General features: G+C 50.1%; 1 protein-coding gene across 2 annotated transcripts in view; it reads left to right on the top strand.

Annotated features, from left to right (window-relative positions):
- The window catches only part of NOS1 (nitric oxide synthase 1), a 113,006-nt gene extending 93,254 nt beyond the window's left edge, over nucleotides 1-19,752 (top strand). For both annotated transcript variants that reach the window (XM_030860411.2, XM_060310405.1), the window contains 9 exons: nucleotides 6,545-6,738; nucleotides 8,000-8,169; nucleotides 10,598-10,808; nucleotides 11,691-11,778; nucleotides 13,195-13,316; nucleotides 14,622-14,770; nucleotides 16,196-16,390; nucleotides 18,164-18,282; nucleotides 19,257-19,752. In XM_030860411.2, the coding sequence (XP_030716271.1) occupies nucleotides 6,545-6,738; nucleotides 8,000-8,169; nucleotides 10,598-10,808; nucleotides 11,691-11,778; nucleotides 13,195-13,316; nucleotides 14,622-14,770; nucleotides 16,196-16,390; nucleotides 18,164-18,282; nucleotides 19,257-19,272 (1,264 nt within the window). In that variant the 3' untranslated portion in view covers nucleotides 19,273-19,752. The remainder of the gene's footprint in view (nucleotides 1-6,544; nucleotides 6,739-7,999; nucleotides 8,170-10,597; nucleotides 10,809-11,690; nucleotides 11,779-13,194; nucleotides 13,317-14,621; nucleotides 14,771-16,195; nucleotides 16,391-18,163; nucleotides 18,283-19,256) is intronic.
- The last annotated feature ends 596 nt before the right edge of the window (nucleotides 19,753-20,348 follow it).

Raw genomic sequence — 20,348 nt, 5'->3', positions numbered from 1 at the left:
GGGGTTCCCCACCTGTGCCCCAGATACCACCCACAACAAGGAAGGAGGACTCCAAGGACTGGCTTCCTATTACCATTCTAAGGGTCCTCGAGACCCCCTTGCCACCAGCATCTTGGTTTCCTGCTTTCCCTTTGCCAAGCTCCAACCTGCAGGGATGAAAAAAGTAAATGGTGACGATCCTTGTGGAAAGGGGAAAGAGAAAGGTTTTTTGAGGACTTTTTAATAGAGACCACGCCCTTTTCAGACTACTAGTGTTCATTGTAATGTGCATCTTAGTCAGAAATCACTTAGTGCTGACATCTCCCTGTGGGTAATTCTTCTCTGCTGTCCTGAGAAATGCCTGCTCAGTCTCTGTTTAAATTCCTCTGGGATGACGGGAGGTTTATTAACCTGTAAAACAGCCCCGTCTGTGTTTTGAGGTCCTGATGGTTAGAAATTATCTTCCTATTCCTTATAACCAAAGCAAATGTTCCTAGCACTTCATTTTGATCCTAAATTGCACTCCCCAGTGACACCCAAAACAGAGTCAGTTCTTCCAAATGAGAGAGCTGCCAATAGCCAAGGACAGTGACCAATCTCTCCCTGGTCCTCATTCCTTCCAACTGTTCTTCCTGAGACCTGGTTTCCCAAACCTTTTGCTTTAGTAAAAAGACACACTCTGGGGCTTCCCTGGTGGCACAGTGGCTGAGAGTCCGCCTGCCGATGCAGGGGACGCGGGTTCGTGCCCCGGTCCGGGAAGATCCCACATGCCGCGGAGTGGCTGGGCCCGTGAGCCACGGCCGCTGAGCCTGCGCGTCTGGAGCCTGTGCTCCGCAACGGGAGAAGCCACAACAGTGAGAGGCCCGCGTACTGCAAAAAAAAAAAAAAAAAAAAAAAAAAGGACACACTCTGTCCTGCTGGAAATGTCATTCCCAGCCCTGGTCACAGTGCAGTGGAGGTCCTGTGATCACTACCAAGTGCACTAAGGCTATTATTACCATCCCCGATCTGGATAGGATGCTCTAATGCCGCCCAGGATTGCAGGTGTTGTCCTAACAGCCATGCTGCTCTCCCATTAAGCTTACGTCCTTGCTACTCGTGGACTTGAAGTCTTTTCAGAATGATCAGGCCAGGTCTCTGCATCCCTCTACTTGTATAAGTAAATTTTTTGGCAGTAAAGAAAGTCTTTGCATTGATCCCTGTTGAATGGAATCCTTTTCACTTTGCAGTTTGGGCCCATGAAGATCTTTTGAGATCTTGATTCTTTGCCTGGCACAGTACAAAGGGTGGGCTCTCCAGCTGGACAGCCATGGGTTCTGACCCCAGTGCTGCCACATGTCAGCTGTGTGACCTTGGGCAAGTCCCCTGGGTCTTCTGGACCCCTGTCTCCTTACCTAAAATGAGATCGATGGCTATAAAGATTGCCAGTGTTTATCTAGTACTTTCTGTGTTCCAAGCACTGTTTTGAGTCCTCTCTGTGCAGGATCTCCCAGAGTTCTGACCAGCCCAGAAGTAAGTACTAGTATCATCCACGTTTTAAATATGAAAAATGACAATGAGAAAATGCAAGTGACCTTTCAAGGCCACACAGGCTCAGTTCTCTGACTCCAAGGTCAAAATGCCAAATGGCTATACCTATGGCCTCACCAGCATCACAAGGCTGCTGTGAGTATTAGAAGCAACACACACAAAGCAACTAGCGTATCCCTCATTCCCGTTACTATTCCTTACCCGTCCCAGCTTCATACACCTGCAAATTTAGTATGTGTGCTTTCTACGTGGACTTAAAACCTTTTTTTAAAATTGAAGTATAGTTGATTTACACTGTTGTGTTAATTTCTGCTGTACAGCAAAGTGATTCAGTTATACATACACATACATTCTTTTTTTTAATATTCTTTTCCATTGTGGTTTATCATAGGATATCGAATATAATTCCCTGTGCTATACAGTAGGACCTTATTGTTTATCCATTCTATATATAAAAGCTTACGTCTGCCAAACCCAACCTCCCACTCCATCCCTCCCCCACCCCCCTTCCCCTTGGCAACCACAAGTCTGTTTCTCTGTGCCTGGACGTAAAACTTTTGATAAAGTGGTCAACAGGATGGAGCCCCAGGGCTCTCATGTTCTCTCCCAGATCCTCAAACACTAAAGAAATGGATTGGGAAATTAATCCATTTGAATAATTAGTTAAATGCAATATTCAGAGCATACTGATCTCTGATACAGAAAGGGACTCATTTGAAATACGCATCGTACTCCCCATTTCCATCCTGTGGAAAAGTACAACTTCAGTAGCATTGGAAGAGAAGGGACTAAGAATCTACTGGAAATTTCTTTCAGTGACAAACCGTGAAAGCCTAGATCACAAAAATTACTCCCCAAACCACAGTACATAAAAAGCAAGGTAATTTGCAAATGTTTTGATGCTGAGTTGGACTGAAGTCCCAGAATAACCCCCAATCCACCTCTGGAAAGGACAGTTAACTCTGAGTGACTTACAAGAAGATATTTCAACAAGGTTAAGAACCAGAAGACAGTATTAACATCAGTTATGGATTAGCTCAAAAAGACCAAATGGTGTCTAGACGTTTAACTCTTTAAAAGCGCACTCCATAGCACTGCCTATTTTCAGGCTTACTACCATTTCCAGCTTTATACGGTTGTTGTTTTGTTTTTGTTTTTAAGAATAACTGAGCAAAAAAGCATGACTCTCCTGTTTTCCCCTGCCCAAGGCCAAAGTCGAGCTGTTTGAGCCAGGAGACCATAGCAAGATATCATGGATCACACACCCACCACTCCCACCCCCAACAAGAGACCCTTAATTGCGAGCAAAGTGCTTAAGAGGAAATAAGCCACCTTTTGAAGGTGATCCTTGCAACTCTAAAGAGAAAAGTGACTACAGTTACTGCCTGGCCAGGAAATAAGTTTTCTACATACGGCAATTAGCAAACAATACAGAAAAGAGTATAATGGAGCACTAATGGGTGGGGTGTGGATCATAGGTCCTAGAAGTCAGAAGGAGGAGGGGGAACGCCTGGTAGGCTTTAGATAGGCTAGTGAATAGAGGGGGGACATCTAGGAAGAGAGAATAGGAGCAAAGATGCTGAAGGGGCCCTGAGAGCTGGGATCTCAGAGAAAGATGGGACATTATAACAGAGAGTTCTTGATGGGAGAACTCTTAATTCCCAGCTACCCTCTGATAAAATTGCTTCTCTCCAGCCTTCACCATCTCAACAGAAGACATCAACATCTGGCTTAAGCCCAAGACTTAAGCATCCTCCCCGCCGCCTCGCTTTCCCTCCCACCGTCCATCCAACTCTCAGCTGGTCCTGTGGGTCATGTGTTTCAGCTACATCTCAGATCTGCATCCACCACCTTAAAGCAAGGTCACGATCGTCTGTGATCTGAGGGCCTGCCATAGATCCCTAACTTGTCTCCCTGTTTCTTGACATTTCTCTCAAAGATCCATTTTCCAAATAGCAGGCAGACTGATCTTTTAAGAATGTGAATGGAAGCCTGTCCATCCACAGCTTCACATCCTCCAATAGCTTCCCACTGGACTTAGGAAACCTTCAAACTCCTTTGCCATGACAGGTCATGACAAGACCCTCATGATCTGGCCTCTGCCTAGCTCTCTGATCTCCTCTGTACCACCCACCCCTGTGTTGACCCCTCTTCCAAACACTCCAGGCTTCTTTCCCTTCCTCAAACGTGCCACACTTTTTCCAACCTCAGGGCCTTTGCACATTCTGCTTCCCCTTTCGGGAACACTCTTCCCCCAGATCTTTGCATGTCCGTTCCTTCTCATTCTTCAGATCTCTGCTTAAATGTCAAATCACCAGAGAGGCCTCCTTGACCACACTTATCTGCCAGGCACTTAGCCCACTGCCCCCACCCATCAGCCTCCACCCATCCTCATCCCCAGCCCCATCTGAGATCTTTTTAAGTTACCTCTCAATGAGAATCAGACCCTTTGTTATCTTTAGCCATCCCTCTCTCACCAGTGCCTAGAACAGTGCCTGACACTCAATACAGATTTGTTGAAGGTATGAACCTTATTCACTCAAACTGCTCACAACAGACACTGTTTCCTCTTTTCCTTGAAGAATGAACATGAGCTAATTTTTTTTTTCCATTTAATGCTGGACGTTAGCAGACTGTTCTTTCGTCTGCGAACCTGTCATTGAACCATTGCCAAGTGTGTGTGTGAGTGTGTGTGTGTGTGTGTGTGTGTGTTATGCTCCTGGAGGTGAATATAAATACATCACAGGCAGGGGATACTCTGGGGGAAAAAGGGCTCAAATGGCTCTGCCTTCCCAATGTTGCCCTTTTTCCCTCCCCTAAAACTTTTCAATGGTCCATATGTGTCCCAAGCTTTTTTTTTTTTTTTTTTTTTTTTTAAGGCTTAGAAAATCCTATACTTAGAAACCCCCAGCAGAACTGAGATGTAGGACAATTAGTCTCCAGGCTACCGCTACCCACTGGGGGATCAGCTTCCTACAAAGCTTCAAGGACCAGCCCACTGCCCACCACATGGTCCTAGGGCCATGCAGCCATTCACTGCCGGGATTCTCCACATGCCATGCCTTGGTCAGCGGCTTGCAAAGTGTCCGTGGTCAAATTCCCAGCAGAGCCGGGGCCCACCTTGTGGCCCACCTGCCAGCTCCATTCCCATCCCTGCCTCTTATCCGCCAGACCACCTTCGGCCACGGTCAAGAGGACTTCGGGGAAATGGCTGTGCGTGTGAGCCAGCTCACCGAGTTCGGGTCCTCCGCATTTCTATTTTGTGCTGGCCAAAGGAACAGAGGCAAATATACTTCTGAAAGAAATCATGATGATCTGGGAGAAAGTAGGAACTGATCTGTGGGCCTTTCAAAGGCTTCCCCTGGTAGGCGCCGGAGGCTCCCAAATTAGCAACCCCACAGCGCCCTCTGCTGGTTGTCAGCCTCTGCCGCTCCCCTTCCTGGAGCTGGCAGGGCGTGATGATTGATGCCTTGCTCTCCAGGAACCAAAAAATTGGTATGAGCTCAGAACAGAATCAGTCGCGCAAGCGCATTTAATGGGTAAGATCAGTGCCCCAGAGAGAACAAAATCTTCCCCGGGGAAGGAGAGTGGTACCCCACACCCCACCACCATCATTCACAATTTCAGTTACCAAGTTCCCCCCCCCATACTAAGGACAGGGGTGCCATGCAAAATATGCCAGCACAACTATTTTTAATAATGGCGGCTATTTGCAGCACAAAAGGGCCCTTGGCTGTGCCAAAAACTCCTTTAAATAGCGAGTCCCATTGGTCTATTCAAGTGCTGATTTACATACCGCGGAGAATGTAGAAACTTCACGTTGAATATCAAGTGTCTCTGTCAACCAAAAACCAGTTGGCAAGGAAGAAAACAGCGGATCTGAAAATGCGAATGTAACTCAAAGAATACAAAAACGATTTGATTTACCAAAGCGCGGTCATCCATCCCAGAGTTTTCAGGTATAAAAACGTGGTATATCTGTACTAAAACTTTAAAGAGGACCCGAATAATCCTAGTCTGAGCATTCATTCTTAGCACAGAGCTCCTGCACTTGAAATCCAAAAATCAAAAGAAACGGCATGACCTGGCAGGCATCAACGCGTTTCTCTCTGGGTTTTCTCCTTAGTTCCGTAAATTTTATAATACCATGGGATTTGTGCACAACGAGAACCTGAGTTTAAGGCCAAGTTCTTTTCCCTTTTCCATGACAAGATGAGGACCCTGGTTGCAAAAGCGGGTGGAGCTTGGGATTTCTAGGAGAGATGGAATTTCACAGAATGGGGACATCATTGCCTGTGGCTCCAATGGGCTAGTGGTTCCTGGCAGAACTCTGATTGGTACAGAGAACAGAGCCTATTCCAGTAGCTGGTTAATCCTGAGGGTCTGAGGTTCCTACAAACAACAAATGTTTTTTGAACACCTACTATGTGCCATGCACTGTCCTAGGTGCCAGAATAGAACAGTGGGGAAAAAAAACAAATTCCTTGCCCTCTAGAGTTTACATTGTCCTGGGGGCCAGGGGGCAGGCAGGGGGGACAGACCACAAAGCATGTAAAGGAGTAAACTCTGCTGGAGGTCAGTTGATGGTAAGTGCTATGGAGGAAAGAAAAGCAGGGGCAGGGAGCCAGGAAAGCAAAGATGTCTGGGAACTGAACCCTGGGGTGCTCCAGTTAGGGAAGATGAGGAGGAACTGGCAAAGGAGACTGAAGAGGAGCAGCCAGAGAGAAGATCAGGAGAGCCTGGGATGCTCAAGAGAAGGGTATTGAGGAGGAGGAAGTGGGCAGCTGCGTCCAGTGCTGGTCGGATACGACCACAGTGAGCGCTGGGAGCTGGCGCTCGGATTTGCCACGAGGAGCCCGTGGGTGACCTTGCTGAAAGCCGCGGCGTGCAGTGATGGGGCCAGGAGTCTGATTGGCCTGAGCCCCAAAGAGAATGGAAGGAGGGGAGTTGCAGCCGCAAGGACAGACAAAGCAGCCGAGGAGGTGGGCAGAAGCTGGTGGCCCTCATCCCTCTGTTCCACTGCTCTACCCTGCAGCCGATCAACCATCTTCGTGCGTCTCCACACCAACGGGAATCAGGAGCTGCAGTACCAGCCTGGGGACCACCTGGGCGTCTTCCCCGGCAACCACGAGGACCTCGTGAATGCCCTGATCGAGCGGCTGGAGGACGCACCCCCGGTCAACCAGCTGGTGAAGGTGGAGCTGCTAGAGGAGCGAAACACGGCTTTGGGTAACTATGGCTGGGCTACACCCAAGGGTGCTTCCCTTCTCCAGGGAGTCCCAAAGGCAGTGGGTATCTGGGGAAGAGGAGACTTGTCTTCTCAATCACCATTCCAGGTAGGAGAGTGGGTCTCTGTCACCCCCAGCTTACGAGACTGAAGACTCCTCCTTTCTCATGGTTAAATAACCTTGGCCCAACTGGCTAAGCAAATGAATGTCCATGAAGCCAGGACGCTGATGGTTCATCTTCGAGCCAAAGGGGCTTCTACCTTCCTTCATCAGCTAGACACTGATCTTAGCAGAGGCTACCCGTCTAACTTCCTTCATCACCCCTGCCTCACTGCCACCAAGTAAAGAGCAACTGGAGTCCGCCCATGCCTCCTCTTAGGATCCAAAGGCACCCTATAAAGCTCAGTGGTCCGTTGGGATTGAACCATATTTCTGACCAAATTAGATCAAGTCCCAACCTGTTTCAGGGACCATCCTTGACATTCCTATTAAATAACTTTCCAAGGTAAATGGGTCTCCGTGCTTCATCTCAGTAGCCGCAGGTGAGCTCAGAACTCAGGTACAAGGAACTGCAGTGACCATACATGGTAGCCCGGGCTACAGTGACACATCCCCTCTGCCAGGGAGCTAGGACACAAAGTCAGGGCAGAATGTGAAAACAGTTTGTAGCCAAAGCCTTATTGAAAATCCCTTAGGAAGGTACCACTTTAGAGAGACATACCTTCTCTTAATAAATCCAACCCAGACAGTTCTTTCTCCATGTTGGAACAGTACTTTTTATCTTGAAGTAGAGGCTTGTGTGTAGGGGCTGTACTGGAGTAAAGTAAATAGAAGCAGTATTGCATAGTAGTTAAAACATGGTCTGGAGCAATACTGTCTGACTTTATGCATTTGTGCTGTGTGACCTTGGGCAAATTCCTTAACCTTTCTGTGCTTCCATTTTTCTCAACTGCAAAATGGAGATAATAATAGCACCCACCACATAGGATTGTGATGAGGATTAAATGAGTTAATAATATCGATTGATTTTGGACAAGCTCCTTGCATACAGGAGGTGATCACAGGGTCCCCAGGACCCTGGGTATAGATGAGGGACACGGGAGGTGGACAGCCGAGGGGTTACTTGGCTCTGGGGCAGTCCGGCTCTCCAGACCCCATCCTCAGTCCCAGAAGCAGGTCTGGCCTCCCTAACTTGGACCTAAGCCCTCGGAGCCCAGACTCTCCTCCCCGACCCGTCTCTCACCTTCTCTGTGCCTCCACAGGGGTTATCAGTAACTGGACCGATGAGCATCGCCTCCCACCCTGCACCATCTTCCAGGCCTTCAAGTACTACTTGGATATCACCACGCCTCCAACGCCACTGCAGCTGCAGCAGTTTGCCTCTCTGGCCACCAGTGAGAAAGAGAAGCAGCGTCTGCTGGTCCTCAGCAAGGTGGGTCCCTGGCCACATACATACAACCTTACCTCCTCCTCGTTGGAGAATTGTATAGTTATTGCAACAGTTGTCCAGCAGATGGCAGTCTTGAGCGAGGGCTGCCATAGTCTAGTTTGCAGGTCACCACACTGGCTAGTCCATTTTGGCTAATCTTGCCCATCTCCCTTCCTTCTAACTAAGGTCTAAAAGAACGAGAGAGCGACCCCGTTGAATCTCAGAGTTCTCTGGCTACAGTCGAAATTGCTGTTCTAACTCTTTTTCCTCCTGCCTTTGGAACCCTTGAGCCTCCATTAGTTCCATCAGAGCCCATGCTTAGAAGAAAAAGAACTTGAGAGAATCCCCCAGTGCCCTGTTTTAAAAATCAGCTTTTTCAGTGCTGAAGAGCTATAGGTATGACTTCAAGATAGAAGAGACCTCTGATGGTAAGGTAAACCCAAAAGCACAGCTTCTACCGCCCTCGCTTAGACACAAAGTTGCAAAAACAATCCTAGCTGGGGGGCTTCCCTGGTGGTGCAGTGGTTGAGAGTCCGCCTGCCGATGCAGGGGACACGGGTTCGTGCCCCGGTCCGGGAGGATCCCACATGCCGCGGAGCGGCTGGGTCCGTGAGCCATGGCCGCTGAGCCTGCACGTCCGGAGCCTGTGCTCCACAACGGGAGAGGCCACAACAGTGAGAGGCCCGCGTACCGCAAAAAAAAAAAAAAATCCTAGCTGGGAGGACCACTCAGATTTCTCCCAGTGGGGCTCCTCCCCAGTAAGCAAGCCACCAGAAAATGATGGTTTCGCTTTCTTCTGCTGTGCAGGAGAGGGCATCAAATGGTGGCACAGGAAGTGCTGTTTTTAATTCAGGGAGTGCATCTTACTTAGAAATATGAAAATAAGCACCAGAAAAAAACACTTAAAAGAACTGTACGTGGTTACCTCTAGGGAGTTGGAGAGCATTATCTTTAATCGTAAGTTTTGAAGAGCTATTTAACTTTTTAAACTCTGTACACACATAACTTTGATTTAAAATGTTAAGTAACGGAAGGGGGATAATCTGAAGAGGGAACAGAGCTTGCGCTCTTTGCACAGGATTATTTAAAGTCAAATTTGATGTAGCTGTATGTATTAATCCGCTTCTTCCAAAAAGCGCAAACTCCATTAAAAGAGCGGGGATATTTTTATTAGGGGAAACACCTGAGTGAGAGAAAATGGAAACAGAGTCAGATAAGACTGAGAGAACCATCAGACCTCAAAACAAGCCTGACCCCAAGTGAAGGAGAGGGCAGAAAGTTTGAGTGGAAGCGTGTAGGATCAGATCCGTGTCAGTTTTCAGGGGATATCAGTTTCAGTGAGCAGCTGCTGGGGCTTTTGGTCAATTGAGCCCCAGCAGCTCGAAGTCAATGAGGCTGGGGGTCTGGAAAGCACGTTCTCCAGAATGCCATACCCTATCAGTAGAGCAAGGATGGGTTTTAGGAACATGGGGAAAAGCTTGGTTATACAATGCACTGGTAATAGGCTTTACCCCTCCTTAAAATCTGAGCCTCCTATAAGCTAAGGGCAGCTTCTAAGATGTAGGAAAAATAACTCCAGAGCCCCAGAGAGTTCCTGTGCTCCCTAGTAACACCTGGGCTTTGCTGTCAACATGCCCCTGAACATGGTCCTCCACACCCCAACCTGTTCCTTCGGGGCTGTCTTTTACCATCTTGCGTGTGACCCATACGCTCCGAGGATACACCTCCAGCCTTGCAGACCCACAAACCACACGCCTGCAAGTCATGACTCCCTCCACAGCGCATTTCTCTTGACCTTCGCAAATGGCAGGAGAGTCTAATACTAGAACCACAGATTCTGGAGCCAGACTGCCTAGAACAGGGGTCGGCAAACTTTTTCTGTAGAAGGCCAGGTAGTAAATATTTTAGACTCATGCTCTGTGTGTCTCTGTTGCAACCATTCAACTCTGCCATTGTAGCACGACAGCATAGACAATCCTTAAATGAGTGGGCGTGGCTGGGTTCCAATCAAACTTTATTTGTGGACACCAAAATTTGAATTTCATGTCATAGCCTAGGGTCATGAAATAGTATTGTTCTTTTGATTCCCCCCTCGTACCCCCAACCATTTAAACATGTAAAAACAACTCTTAGCTCACGGGCCGCACGAGCAGGTGGTGAGCCAGATCTGGTTTTCGGGCTGAAGTCTGCCACCACCTTGTAGCCATTGGACCTCTACATCCCTCAGTTTCCTCATCAATAAAATAGGGATAACAGTCAGACTTATAAGGTCCTTGCAAAAATGAAAACCTGGCCCAGAGTAATTCCTAGGCACGAGTTAACTGTTATTATTTGTTAATTGGCCTTCTTCCCTGGACCTCCTCAAGCGTTCCTTGGAAGTTTGCTCCAGGGTCCGGCTGCGAGTTCTTTTCTGCCCCTCTCCTTGGTGCAGGGTTTGCAGGAGTACGAGGAATGGAAATGGGGCAGGAACCCGAACATCGTGGAGGTGCTGGAGGAGTTCCCATCCATCCAGATGCCCGCCACCCTGCTCCTGACCCAGCTGTCGCTGCTGCAACCTCGCTACTATTCCATCAGCTCCTCCCCGGACATGTACCCCGACGAGGTGCACCTCACCGTGGCCGTTGTCTCCTACCGCACCCGAGGTGGGCAGAGGCGCTGGGAGAGCCCCCGGGTCTGCGTTTCCCCCCCCCCTCCAGGGGCCTCTGCACACCTGCCTAAGCTTCTGCCACGTCCCAAATCCTGGGGAGGTGACCCACCCCCCAAGACCAGGAAACTTGGAAAAGAAGTAGAGCAGCAAACCGTCCCCTTAGGCAGAGCCAGCTCTGTGCAGAATTAGGGAGGAAATGAGATGTGCATCTGGAGGCTCTCCAAAAGCCTGAGACCTCCTTCTACTCCCTTCCTCCCCTCATACCCCCAACGCAGCAGCTAGAACAAGCCACCACCACCCCTTCCCTCCGAGGGGGGAGCCCTCTGCTGCCTGATGTCCAGCTGGCTGTAGGTCAGCCGGATAACCTGACCTCTGCACCCGTGTTTTCCTCCTTGGTTATAGCAATTAAAATGCACGGTGCCTGGGAATTCCCAGGCGGTCCAGTGGCTAGGACTTGGTGCTCTCACTGCTGGGGCCCGGGTTCAATACCTGATTGGGGAACTAAGATCCTGCAAGCTGTGCAGTGTGGCCAAAAAAAAAAAATACAAACAAAGAAACAAACAAAAAACGCATGGTGCCTGAAAGAGCTCTGAGACCACGGTCCTGACAGGCCACCGAGAGCACATCGATCAAGGCCCTTTCAGTGGGCACGATTGGAATACCAGCCACCCCTAACCACCAGTTTCACGGCCATGAGCCCACCCCAGCTTTACCATTTCCTCTTCCCCGTCAGAGGAAGGGATCTACATGGGGAACTCCAAGGCAGAAACTTGGTGTGGGGGCTGTGAGCCTTCTGCACTGGAGGATGGGGGGAAGCCGGGGCCGGGGGAGCATGAGGGACAGTAAATGAGCCAGATCACCTCGGTTATCCTGTTAGATGGAGAAGGACCAATTCACCACGGCGTGTGCTCCTCCTGGCTCAACCGGATCCAGGCTGACGAAGTGGTACCCTGTTTCGTGAGAGGGTGAGTGGCGCATGAAAAGAAGCAGCATCCCAGATCTGCATCCTCATGTCCTGAGATGGGGCGGGTGGACCAGCCTGAAGGGTTCTAGAGAGATGGCTGAGTCCGATGGGATTGAGATCAACGCTCAGCATCGCTCCAAGCTGTTAAGGAAACAGGATCGTGGGGGCAGAGCAACATAGCAGAAGCTAAGCAAGTCCTCTAGTCAAGTTCAGGTCAGTGCATCAGATATTTATCAAGTGCATGTCCTGTGCTAGATGGGGCTACAGTAGACGACCAGGCAAAATGCAGTTTCAGCCTTCATGGAATTTGCAGACTAGTGAAACTTCTATCCACAGTCTGCTGGCCACCCCCTGTGTTCCCAGTTTCTTAGAGACCGGGAAGATTTAATTCCCTTCCCTGTCAACCATCTTCCCCTTCCAAGCTCAGTTTTAAAGGATATGTCTGCCCATAGCTAACAATACCGTATTGTGCTCTTTAAAGTGTGTTAAGAGGATAGGTTTCACGTTAAACACATTTTTAATCGGAGATGTATTACGGCCAGAGGTGTTAGTTTGTGTAAAAATCCCCTGGTCAATATGTGTTAAGTGTTCCTACCTCAATCAGTCAATCAAATAAAATAATATAGCTCTAAAAACATAAAAATAAAAAAATAAGGGATATGTCTGAGCTTAGGCCCACTGTAGTTACCTTCTTTATCAACTGATAACTTCCCTACCTAAACGGTGGGCTCGGCCAGCCATTTTTCTCAGCTGTTAAGGGTAGAATGGTCATGATACGGTCCACGTACCATCAGCATCAGAATCCCGTGGGGTGCTTCAAAAATGCCGAGTCCTGAGCCTAGACTTACCGCATTGCCCAGGAATCTACACCCTCTTTGAACGTCCCCACATGATTCTTTTGTACATTGAAGTTTGCAACTCCCTGATTTGGGAAGATCTCATGGACGGTTAATTCAGTGGTTCTCAACCTGGGGTGATTTTGCCCCCCAGGGGCCCTTGGCAATGTCTGGGGATATTTTTGGTTGTCACAGCTGGAGGGTGCTCCTGGCATCTAATAGATAGAGGCCTGGGTACTACTCAGCATCCTGCAATGCACAGGACAGCCCTCATCACCGAGAGATATGCTGCCCCCACTGTCAGGAGTGCTGAGGCAGGGAAACTCTGGGTTAAATCAACCCCACACCCTTTGTGGCTTAGCTCAGCAATGGGGATAGTTGGGAAATGGAGTGATAGCCAGACCCTGAGGACCCAAATTAATGGGACCTCCCACCCTGATAAGGGCCACCTGACCCCAGCTGAAGAGCTTTAAGCCCCGTTGTAGGTCTACCCAAGACGGCCATCTGGTTTACCTAAGACCCAATAGTTCTTGATCAGATTTGAGCTCAGCAAGGCTTCTGACTCTCTCTTCCTTGTCCAGAGCGCCCAGCTTCCACCTGCCCCGAAATCCCCAAGTGCCCTGTATCCTGGTCGGCCCGGGCACAGGCATTGCCCCTTTCCGAAGCTTCTGGCAGCAACGGCAATTCGATATCCAGCACAAAGGTGAGTCATGGTCTAGCAGGCACATGGTTGCTACCCCCTGGACCTGGGGAGGCCCGCCTGTGTCCCAGCATCCCGGAGGCGTGGTGATGTTTTCTCTGCTTTGTGTCACTACCCGGGGACGGAGGGGGAGCATAGTAGTGACCAGACCCATGGGTGAAGTTTACAGTGTAATTCAAAGGACCTGTCCAAACAAATCGTCCACACAGCTTGTTCCAAGGCCCGAATTCCATCCCCAGAAGACATTTCTTGGACTGTTAAGATAAGACCCCCATCTTAAAATGTAAGCAGCCCTAGAAGGGGTAAGCGTTAAGCCTTATCCAACGGCTGTGTGTTCACGGGATGGTTCCAAAGACTGTCATTCAGGAGCAGGGTTTGCTGTGTGAGAAACATAACAGATCAGCTTTGGGAGGAGAGAGAGAAAGAAACCCACATTTCTGACATGCATTTAACAGGGATTTACTGAGCATCTCATGAATGCCAAACACTATTGTAGGCACTAGAGGCGCAGCAATGAACAAGACAGAGAAACAATTTAAAAAAAAAAACTTGCTCCGGTGGAACTGTCATTCTAGTGGAATAGCTAACATTTACAAAGTACAGTTGACCCTTGAACGACATGGGTTTGAACTGCATGGTCCACTTATACGCAAGCTTTTTTCATTAAATACATATGTATAGTACTACACCATCCGAGGCTGGTTGAGAATCCGCAGATGTGGAACCTTGGATACAGAGGACTCGCGGATACAGGGGGCCAACTATAGAGGACTCGAGCATCAGTGGATTTGGGTATCCAGGGCGGGTCCTGGAACTGATGCCCTAGGATACCGAGGGACAAGTGTACTCACTGTGTACCAGGCACAGGTCTAATGTTTTCCATTTTCTTCTTACAATAACCCTATGAGGTTAGACACTATTATTATTTCCATTTTGTACTTGGGGACATGGAGACATAGAAGTTATGTAAGTTCCTCAGCTTCACACAGAAGCTGGAATCTGAATCCAGGCAGTCTAGTTTCAGAGCTTGGGGGTTTAGCAGTACCCAGTGGTGGGGGCTTTCCCAGAGGAAAGACTGAGACCCAGAGAAGAGAGGTCTGCTGAAGTCTGAACACACTTCACCTACTCCCCTCAGCGTGTGCGCATGTGCGTGTGTGTGTGTGCGAGTACCTATACCGCCTGCCCCAGGGTCCGTGCACCTCTACCCCTGTAGCACGTGCTAAGGTTCTGAGCACCCCTGGCACCACCAGCCACCCCCGAAATCAGGCATCAGAGCTGTCGGTGACAGGAGGTCTTCCCGGTCCCCAGGAATGAGTCCCTGCCCCATGGTCCTGGTCTTCGGGTGCCGGCAGTCCAAGATAGACCACATCTACAGGGAGGAGACCCTACAGGCCAAGAGCAAGGGGGTCTTCAGAGAACTGTACACAGCCTACTCCCGGGAGCCAGACAAACCAAAGGTAACCCCCAGCCTGTTCATGGCCCCCCCACCCCAGCCCAGCACACACACGCGCTCGTCCACCCATGCAAATCCCGTTCCCAGAAACCCCTCACCCTTTCTGCATTCCCCTCCGTGACATTGCTCTGAACTTCAGGAAGCCTGGAGCCTAAACATTTGACTTAAAATATTGAACAGCCCACGTTCTATGATGCCACTTCCATGAAATAGCCACAACAGCCAACTCCATAGAGACAGAAGAGCTGATGCGTGGTTGCCAGGGGCTGTGGGAAGGGGGGATGCGGAGGGTACGGGGTTCCTTCTGGGGGTGATGAAAAGGTGCTGGAACCAGGTAGAGGGGATGGTTGCACAGCACCGTGAATGTGCTTGGTGCCCCTGCGCTGTATTATACACTTGAAAACACGCATCTGTTTTATGTTATGTGTGTTTTATCACAATAGAAAAGATTTTAAAAATTAAACAGGGAATTCCCTGGCGGTTCAGTGGTTAGGACTCCGCACTCCCATTGCCGAGGGCCCAGGTTCAATCCCTGGTCGGGGAACTAAGATCCCACAAGGCATGTAGAGCAGCCAAAAAAAAAAAAAAAATTAAACAGCCCATGAGAGGCACTCCAAGTCAGAATGGGCACAGGCCGCAGGACTGGAGCATGCCCCTGCTGGATCTTGGGGTTCTCAACTGGACCCCCAGGGGTGTCCCAGGAAAGGAGCCAGGATAGCGGGGGGGGGGCACTCAGAGGGTCTGGGCAGCAGCTACGTGACCTCTGGCATGGAAGTTCATCAGTGTTTCGGTAGCAGGTACAGCTGTTGAACGTACCAGCTGAATGTCGGGCTCGCCTGGGGGGAAGCTTCCTGGACAAACCAAATTCCCTGGAGGCTGCATTGTACACTCCTTGTGTCCACCTGACATTCTCTTAGCCCCCCTGTTATTCCAGCAATTCCTGCAGCAGCTGGCTTGGCCCAGGTGTAACCTGACAGCCCCTTCCTGACCCCCATTTCTTGCTGTCTGTCCTGGGGCTTCTCTGGCACCCCGGCATAGTACGCCTGCAGTACCAGCCCCGCACCTAGAAGTGTACGGGAGTTAACACCCCCTGGGTGACCACAGGCCATCGAAGAGAGGAGCGGGGAGACGATGCCCCCCTCTACACCCCTCCAGGGGATGGCTCTGGGGGGCGTGCTGCATGATTCCAAAGAGGGTTCTCAGCAGAGGTGAGCTCCAGAGTGGGGAGCAACTCATCACACCCTCTGATCGGCTTTCCCTCCTCTCCTGCTTCACTCTTCCCAGTGCCCTGCGTCACTGCACAAAACATAGACCTGCACACGAGCCCCTGTGTCTGACTCGGCTCCTGGGGTAGTGGGGCCCGGGAGGGAGCTACACAGGATTGTCCTGCAGCCCAGCTCCTTCTCACTGGTCCCCCTTCTCCCTGCAGAAGTACGTGCAGGACATCCTACAGGAGCAGCTGGCAGAACCCGTGTACCGAGCCCTGAAGGAGCAAGGGGGCCACATTTACGTCTGCGGGGACGTCACCATGGCGGCCGATGTCCTCAAAGCCATGCAGCGCATCATGACCCAGCAGGGGAAGCTCTCGGTGGAGGACGCCGGCATGTTCATCAGCAGGCTGAGGGTGAGTGATGGGCCAGCTCCTGGGATTCCTCTTCTGGCATCCAGCTTCCTGTCTCCTCTTCCTCACCCTTCCTGTCTCAATGACTAGGGGACCCATGATGACATTCCTGCTCCCATTTTCCCATTTATGACTGGGGGTAGAGGATACAGGTGGTCCCAAACCATAGTTGAGAGAGAAGGAAGGATGGTGGGACATGCAGGTGTGTGTATTAAATATAGTAGGGAGCTATGATGTGTGAAAATAACAAGTGGGTGGACCACTGGGTAGCTAGATAGAAACCATCCTAACCCAACTTTTCCCGTCCCCAGAAACAAGCTGCAGCACTGCTCTGTGCAGTTGTGCAGGTTGGGCACTGCACAAAAAGGTTTGTCCAAGGTGGGCAAGTGGGGGATGAAAGCAACCCCATGCTTGGCTTCCCAAGCAGTGCACCTTGGGAGGAGGGTTGCCTTTTCCTAATTTGCACAAAGGCTAGTAGCAGCCCAGTAAGCAAAGTCCTAACTGTGGCCAACTGCCCCAAATAGAATAAACTGAGTCCCAGGCCTCCGCAGAGCTCCAGGGGTGATCCCATTCTTCTCCCTGCTTCCCTAAATGAACAGCAATCAAACATGTTTGCAGAAGAAGCCCTTGCTCTAATTCTGATAATAAACCCTACTAGGTTAAAAACAACAACAACAACTTTCTGGTAGAAACGCCAGAGCTCCAAGGAGAGCTGCAGAGCCCTCACCACTCTGTCTCTTTGGTATGAGTCTTGAGAGACGCTTTCATAGATTCTGCAAAACTCTACAGAATGAGGTTGAAAACCACCCCAACTTAAAATGAATCCACTCTACAGATGGGCAACTTTCTTCAAAACCTTTGGGACCAAGGATGCCAGAACTTAACTCTTCTGCATGCGTGTTCCCCAACCACTGCCTCTCCTCAGCAGGGAGGTACCTTTTCCCCTTGTTTAATGCTCAGCGACACTGCCCTCTGGGATAGTCTTAATGCCCATCCCTCAGTCCTGCCTCAGGAGCTCCAATGGCTCCAGAAACTCCCAGATGCCACAAGTTCATCCTCACTCGTGCTGTTTCTTGAGTTGTCTTTTTTGTTTGTCTGTTTCTGGGAAAGGCTGAGCTAAGATGCTCGCCGTCAGAAGAACTCCTCTGTTCAGAGAAGTCTCCACTTTGCCAACCATGGTATTCCCTGAGTGCTAAGTGGGCACTTTGTCTTTTCTCCCATCTCTGCTGGTCTCTACAGGCTGTGATGTTTACACTAAACCCAGCCATGCCCAGATCTGAACTTGCAGGAACAAGGAGGAGGGAGGAAAGGGGGAAATGGAGAAGTTTCCACTGGACCCCCTCAGCTCTTCTATCCGGAGAATCCACAAAGCAGCAGCATGGTTCTGGATGGGAACAAAAGGGTTCTTTGCCAACTGGGCTTAGAGGCCCTGCGCCCTAGAAGGCAGAGGGTCTTGCTGAAACAGAGTCTTGGAGACCAAAGGGGTCTCTGGGGGCCCTGCGTTACACCTCGTTTCTTTTTTCTTTCTTTCTTTTTCTGGCCGTGCCGCAGGGCTTGCAGGATCTCTTAGTCCCCCAACCAGGGATTGAACCCAGGGCTACGGCAGTTAAAGCACCGAGCCCTAACCACTGGACCACCAGGGAACTCCCTACACCTCGTTTCTTAAGGAACCGTCTTCTCTAGGAATATTCCATTCCAGGGTATCAACGTGTCTGCCCTTCTCCGTGCCCTTGGCTGGCATTTGAGGTCTGTTTCCTGGTTGTTTCTGTCCCCTAGGATGACAACCGGTACCATGAGGATATTTTCGGGGTCACCCTGCGCACATATGAAGTGACCAACCGCCTTAGATCTGAATCCATTGCCTTCATTGAGGAGAGCAAAAAGGGCACTGATGAGTAAGCTGTCTCCACCCCATGGGCGGGGTGGGCAGAGCCCTGACAAGCAGGGATGTCTGATTTCATTGACCATGGCTTTCCCACAGTGGGGTCCCCAGACCAGCAGCATAAGCACTTCCTGGGAACGTGTTAGAAATGCAGATTCCCAGGCCGCCCCAGCCCTGATGAATCTGAAGCTCTGGGGTCAGGGCACCGAATGGTTTGTGTTTTTATGACCCCTGGAGGGGATTCTGAGTTCCCCTCAAGTGTGGGTACCCCAGCTTTGGATGTTAACTTCCGCCGGGGTGCCCCCAGTTGAGTGATGGCTCTCACCACCGCAACATTTGTATTCCTATTCACCGTTCCTAGCATTTACACCACCTCCCTCACCCACAGAGCGCCGCTAGCATTCTCACTGACACAAATTCCGATTGCTATTAATTTGACAATTCCACTTGTCCTCTAGAAATTGCTGGAAATGGTCTGAGGTACCACAAAACTGGGACTGAGTCTCACTATTTTAACCTTACATTAATGCCATGACATGTCACCCTTGATTGTGATCTCACTCCCCCCATTCTCTGCCACAGAGCATCTCGAAACCACCACCGTGTGCCCCTTAAATTAGGTGGGAATTCAGCTTCTTCGTTTTCGGTAGCCTAGGGCACACACACTCCATTTCTTAAGCATCCCCATTTTTTTTCCCCTTACAACAACACAGCGGTCTCGGAAACATACTTGGTGTCCAGCAGGCTGACATTATTGCCTCGAAGATCACATCTCGTCCTGGTTTGTTGTGTGGGTGAGCAAGCGTTCATTCATCTGTTCATTCATTCACTCAAGATGAGCCAGGTCCTGTCCAAGGCACTGGGGCTGACGAGGAAGTGAAAGAGACAAAGCCCAGAGCTCAGGTGCTTTTCCCTGGGTCTGTGTAAGGAAACAGAGCAGCCTTTGCTCCTCTGGCACTAACTCCCTCCCCACTTCTCCTCCTACAGGGTTTTCAGCTCCTAACTGGACCCTCTTGCCCAGGTGGACGGCAGGGTGACCACACCACTGCACTCGGCCAGGATGGCTGCAGGTTTTGTAAGCACGGACACTGCTGAACCTTTCCTTGGGGCCCGCACATGGCCCCCGCTCTGCCTCTTGTCCTGTCTCACCTCTCAGTGGTTTCCTGGCCCTCTTGGGTTTTCTCCTTGAGTTTTCCTGCTGCAGTGCAATGCCTTCATAATCCGCAGTGGCTCTTACAAAACTGTTTCCCTCTCTCTCTCTTTCTGACAAGGGCAAATCACCGCTGCATGAAACCACTGGAACATGGCTGTGGTTCGTGTTAGGGTGTTTTCTGGGGTTTGCCCTGGAGAGGCTGCAGGGACCAGACGGAGGAGTTTTTTGAGCTAGTCCCTCAGCCGTTCAAATGCCCCTTGTCCTTTTCTATGATGACGTTCTGGTTGTGTATGTGTGAACGTGTGTTGGGCCTGGGTCTCCCTCCGTCCTCTTGCTCATGCAGGCATGTCGCCTGCAGACCCTCCGTGCCAAGAAATGTGCCCCAGCCCCTACTGGGGCCTCACACATCCATAATTAAGGGTCTGTGCTAGCACGCCTGAAACGCTTGGAAGCATCCTAACTGTCCTGGTTATATAGGGTCAGGGCACGGAGATGGGGCGTGATGATCAAGGGGGAAATCTCCAATGAAAGGGGAAATCACTGAATTAGATGCATTTAGATGCTGGCCCCAGTTAGTGGAGCCCTTACTGGGAAATTAACCCATCTGATGGATTGGGCAAACCTGCTCCCCAACCCCACGCACCCCAGGATCCAATCAGGATCGCCTGATTTGGCACTCCCACCCATAAGACCAGAAGTAATGTCGTCCAAGGGAATGAGCTGGAAATAAGAATCTTCCCGTCTTTGCCACTGGCTAACTTTGGACAACATCACTTGTCCTTAGTTTCCACTAATTGTAATGTTATGAAGCCAAAAAGTATGAATGGATCAAACTTTAAAGTTGTGTAGATTGAAAACGGTATCAAGGAAGAATATCACTGTTATTTTTTTATTCCCCCAAATGGGGCTTACTGCTTCACCCCTGG

This window comes from Globicephala melas, chromosome 13, assembly GCF_963455315.2.
Source record: "Globicephala melas chromosome 13, mGloMel1.2, whole genome shotgun sequence".
NCBI lineage: Eukaryota > Metazoa > Chordata > Mammalia > Artiodactyla > Delphinidae > Globicephala > Globicephala melas.
Note: the sequence above shows the minus strand (reverse complement) of the source record. Positions and strands in the feature narration are given on the sequence as shown.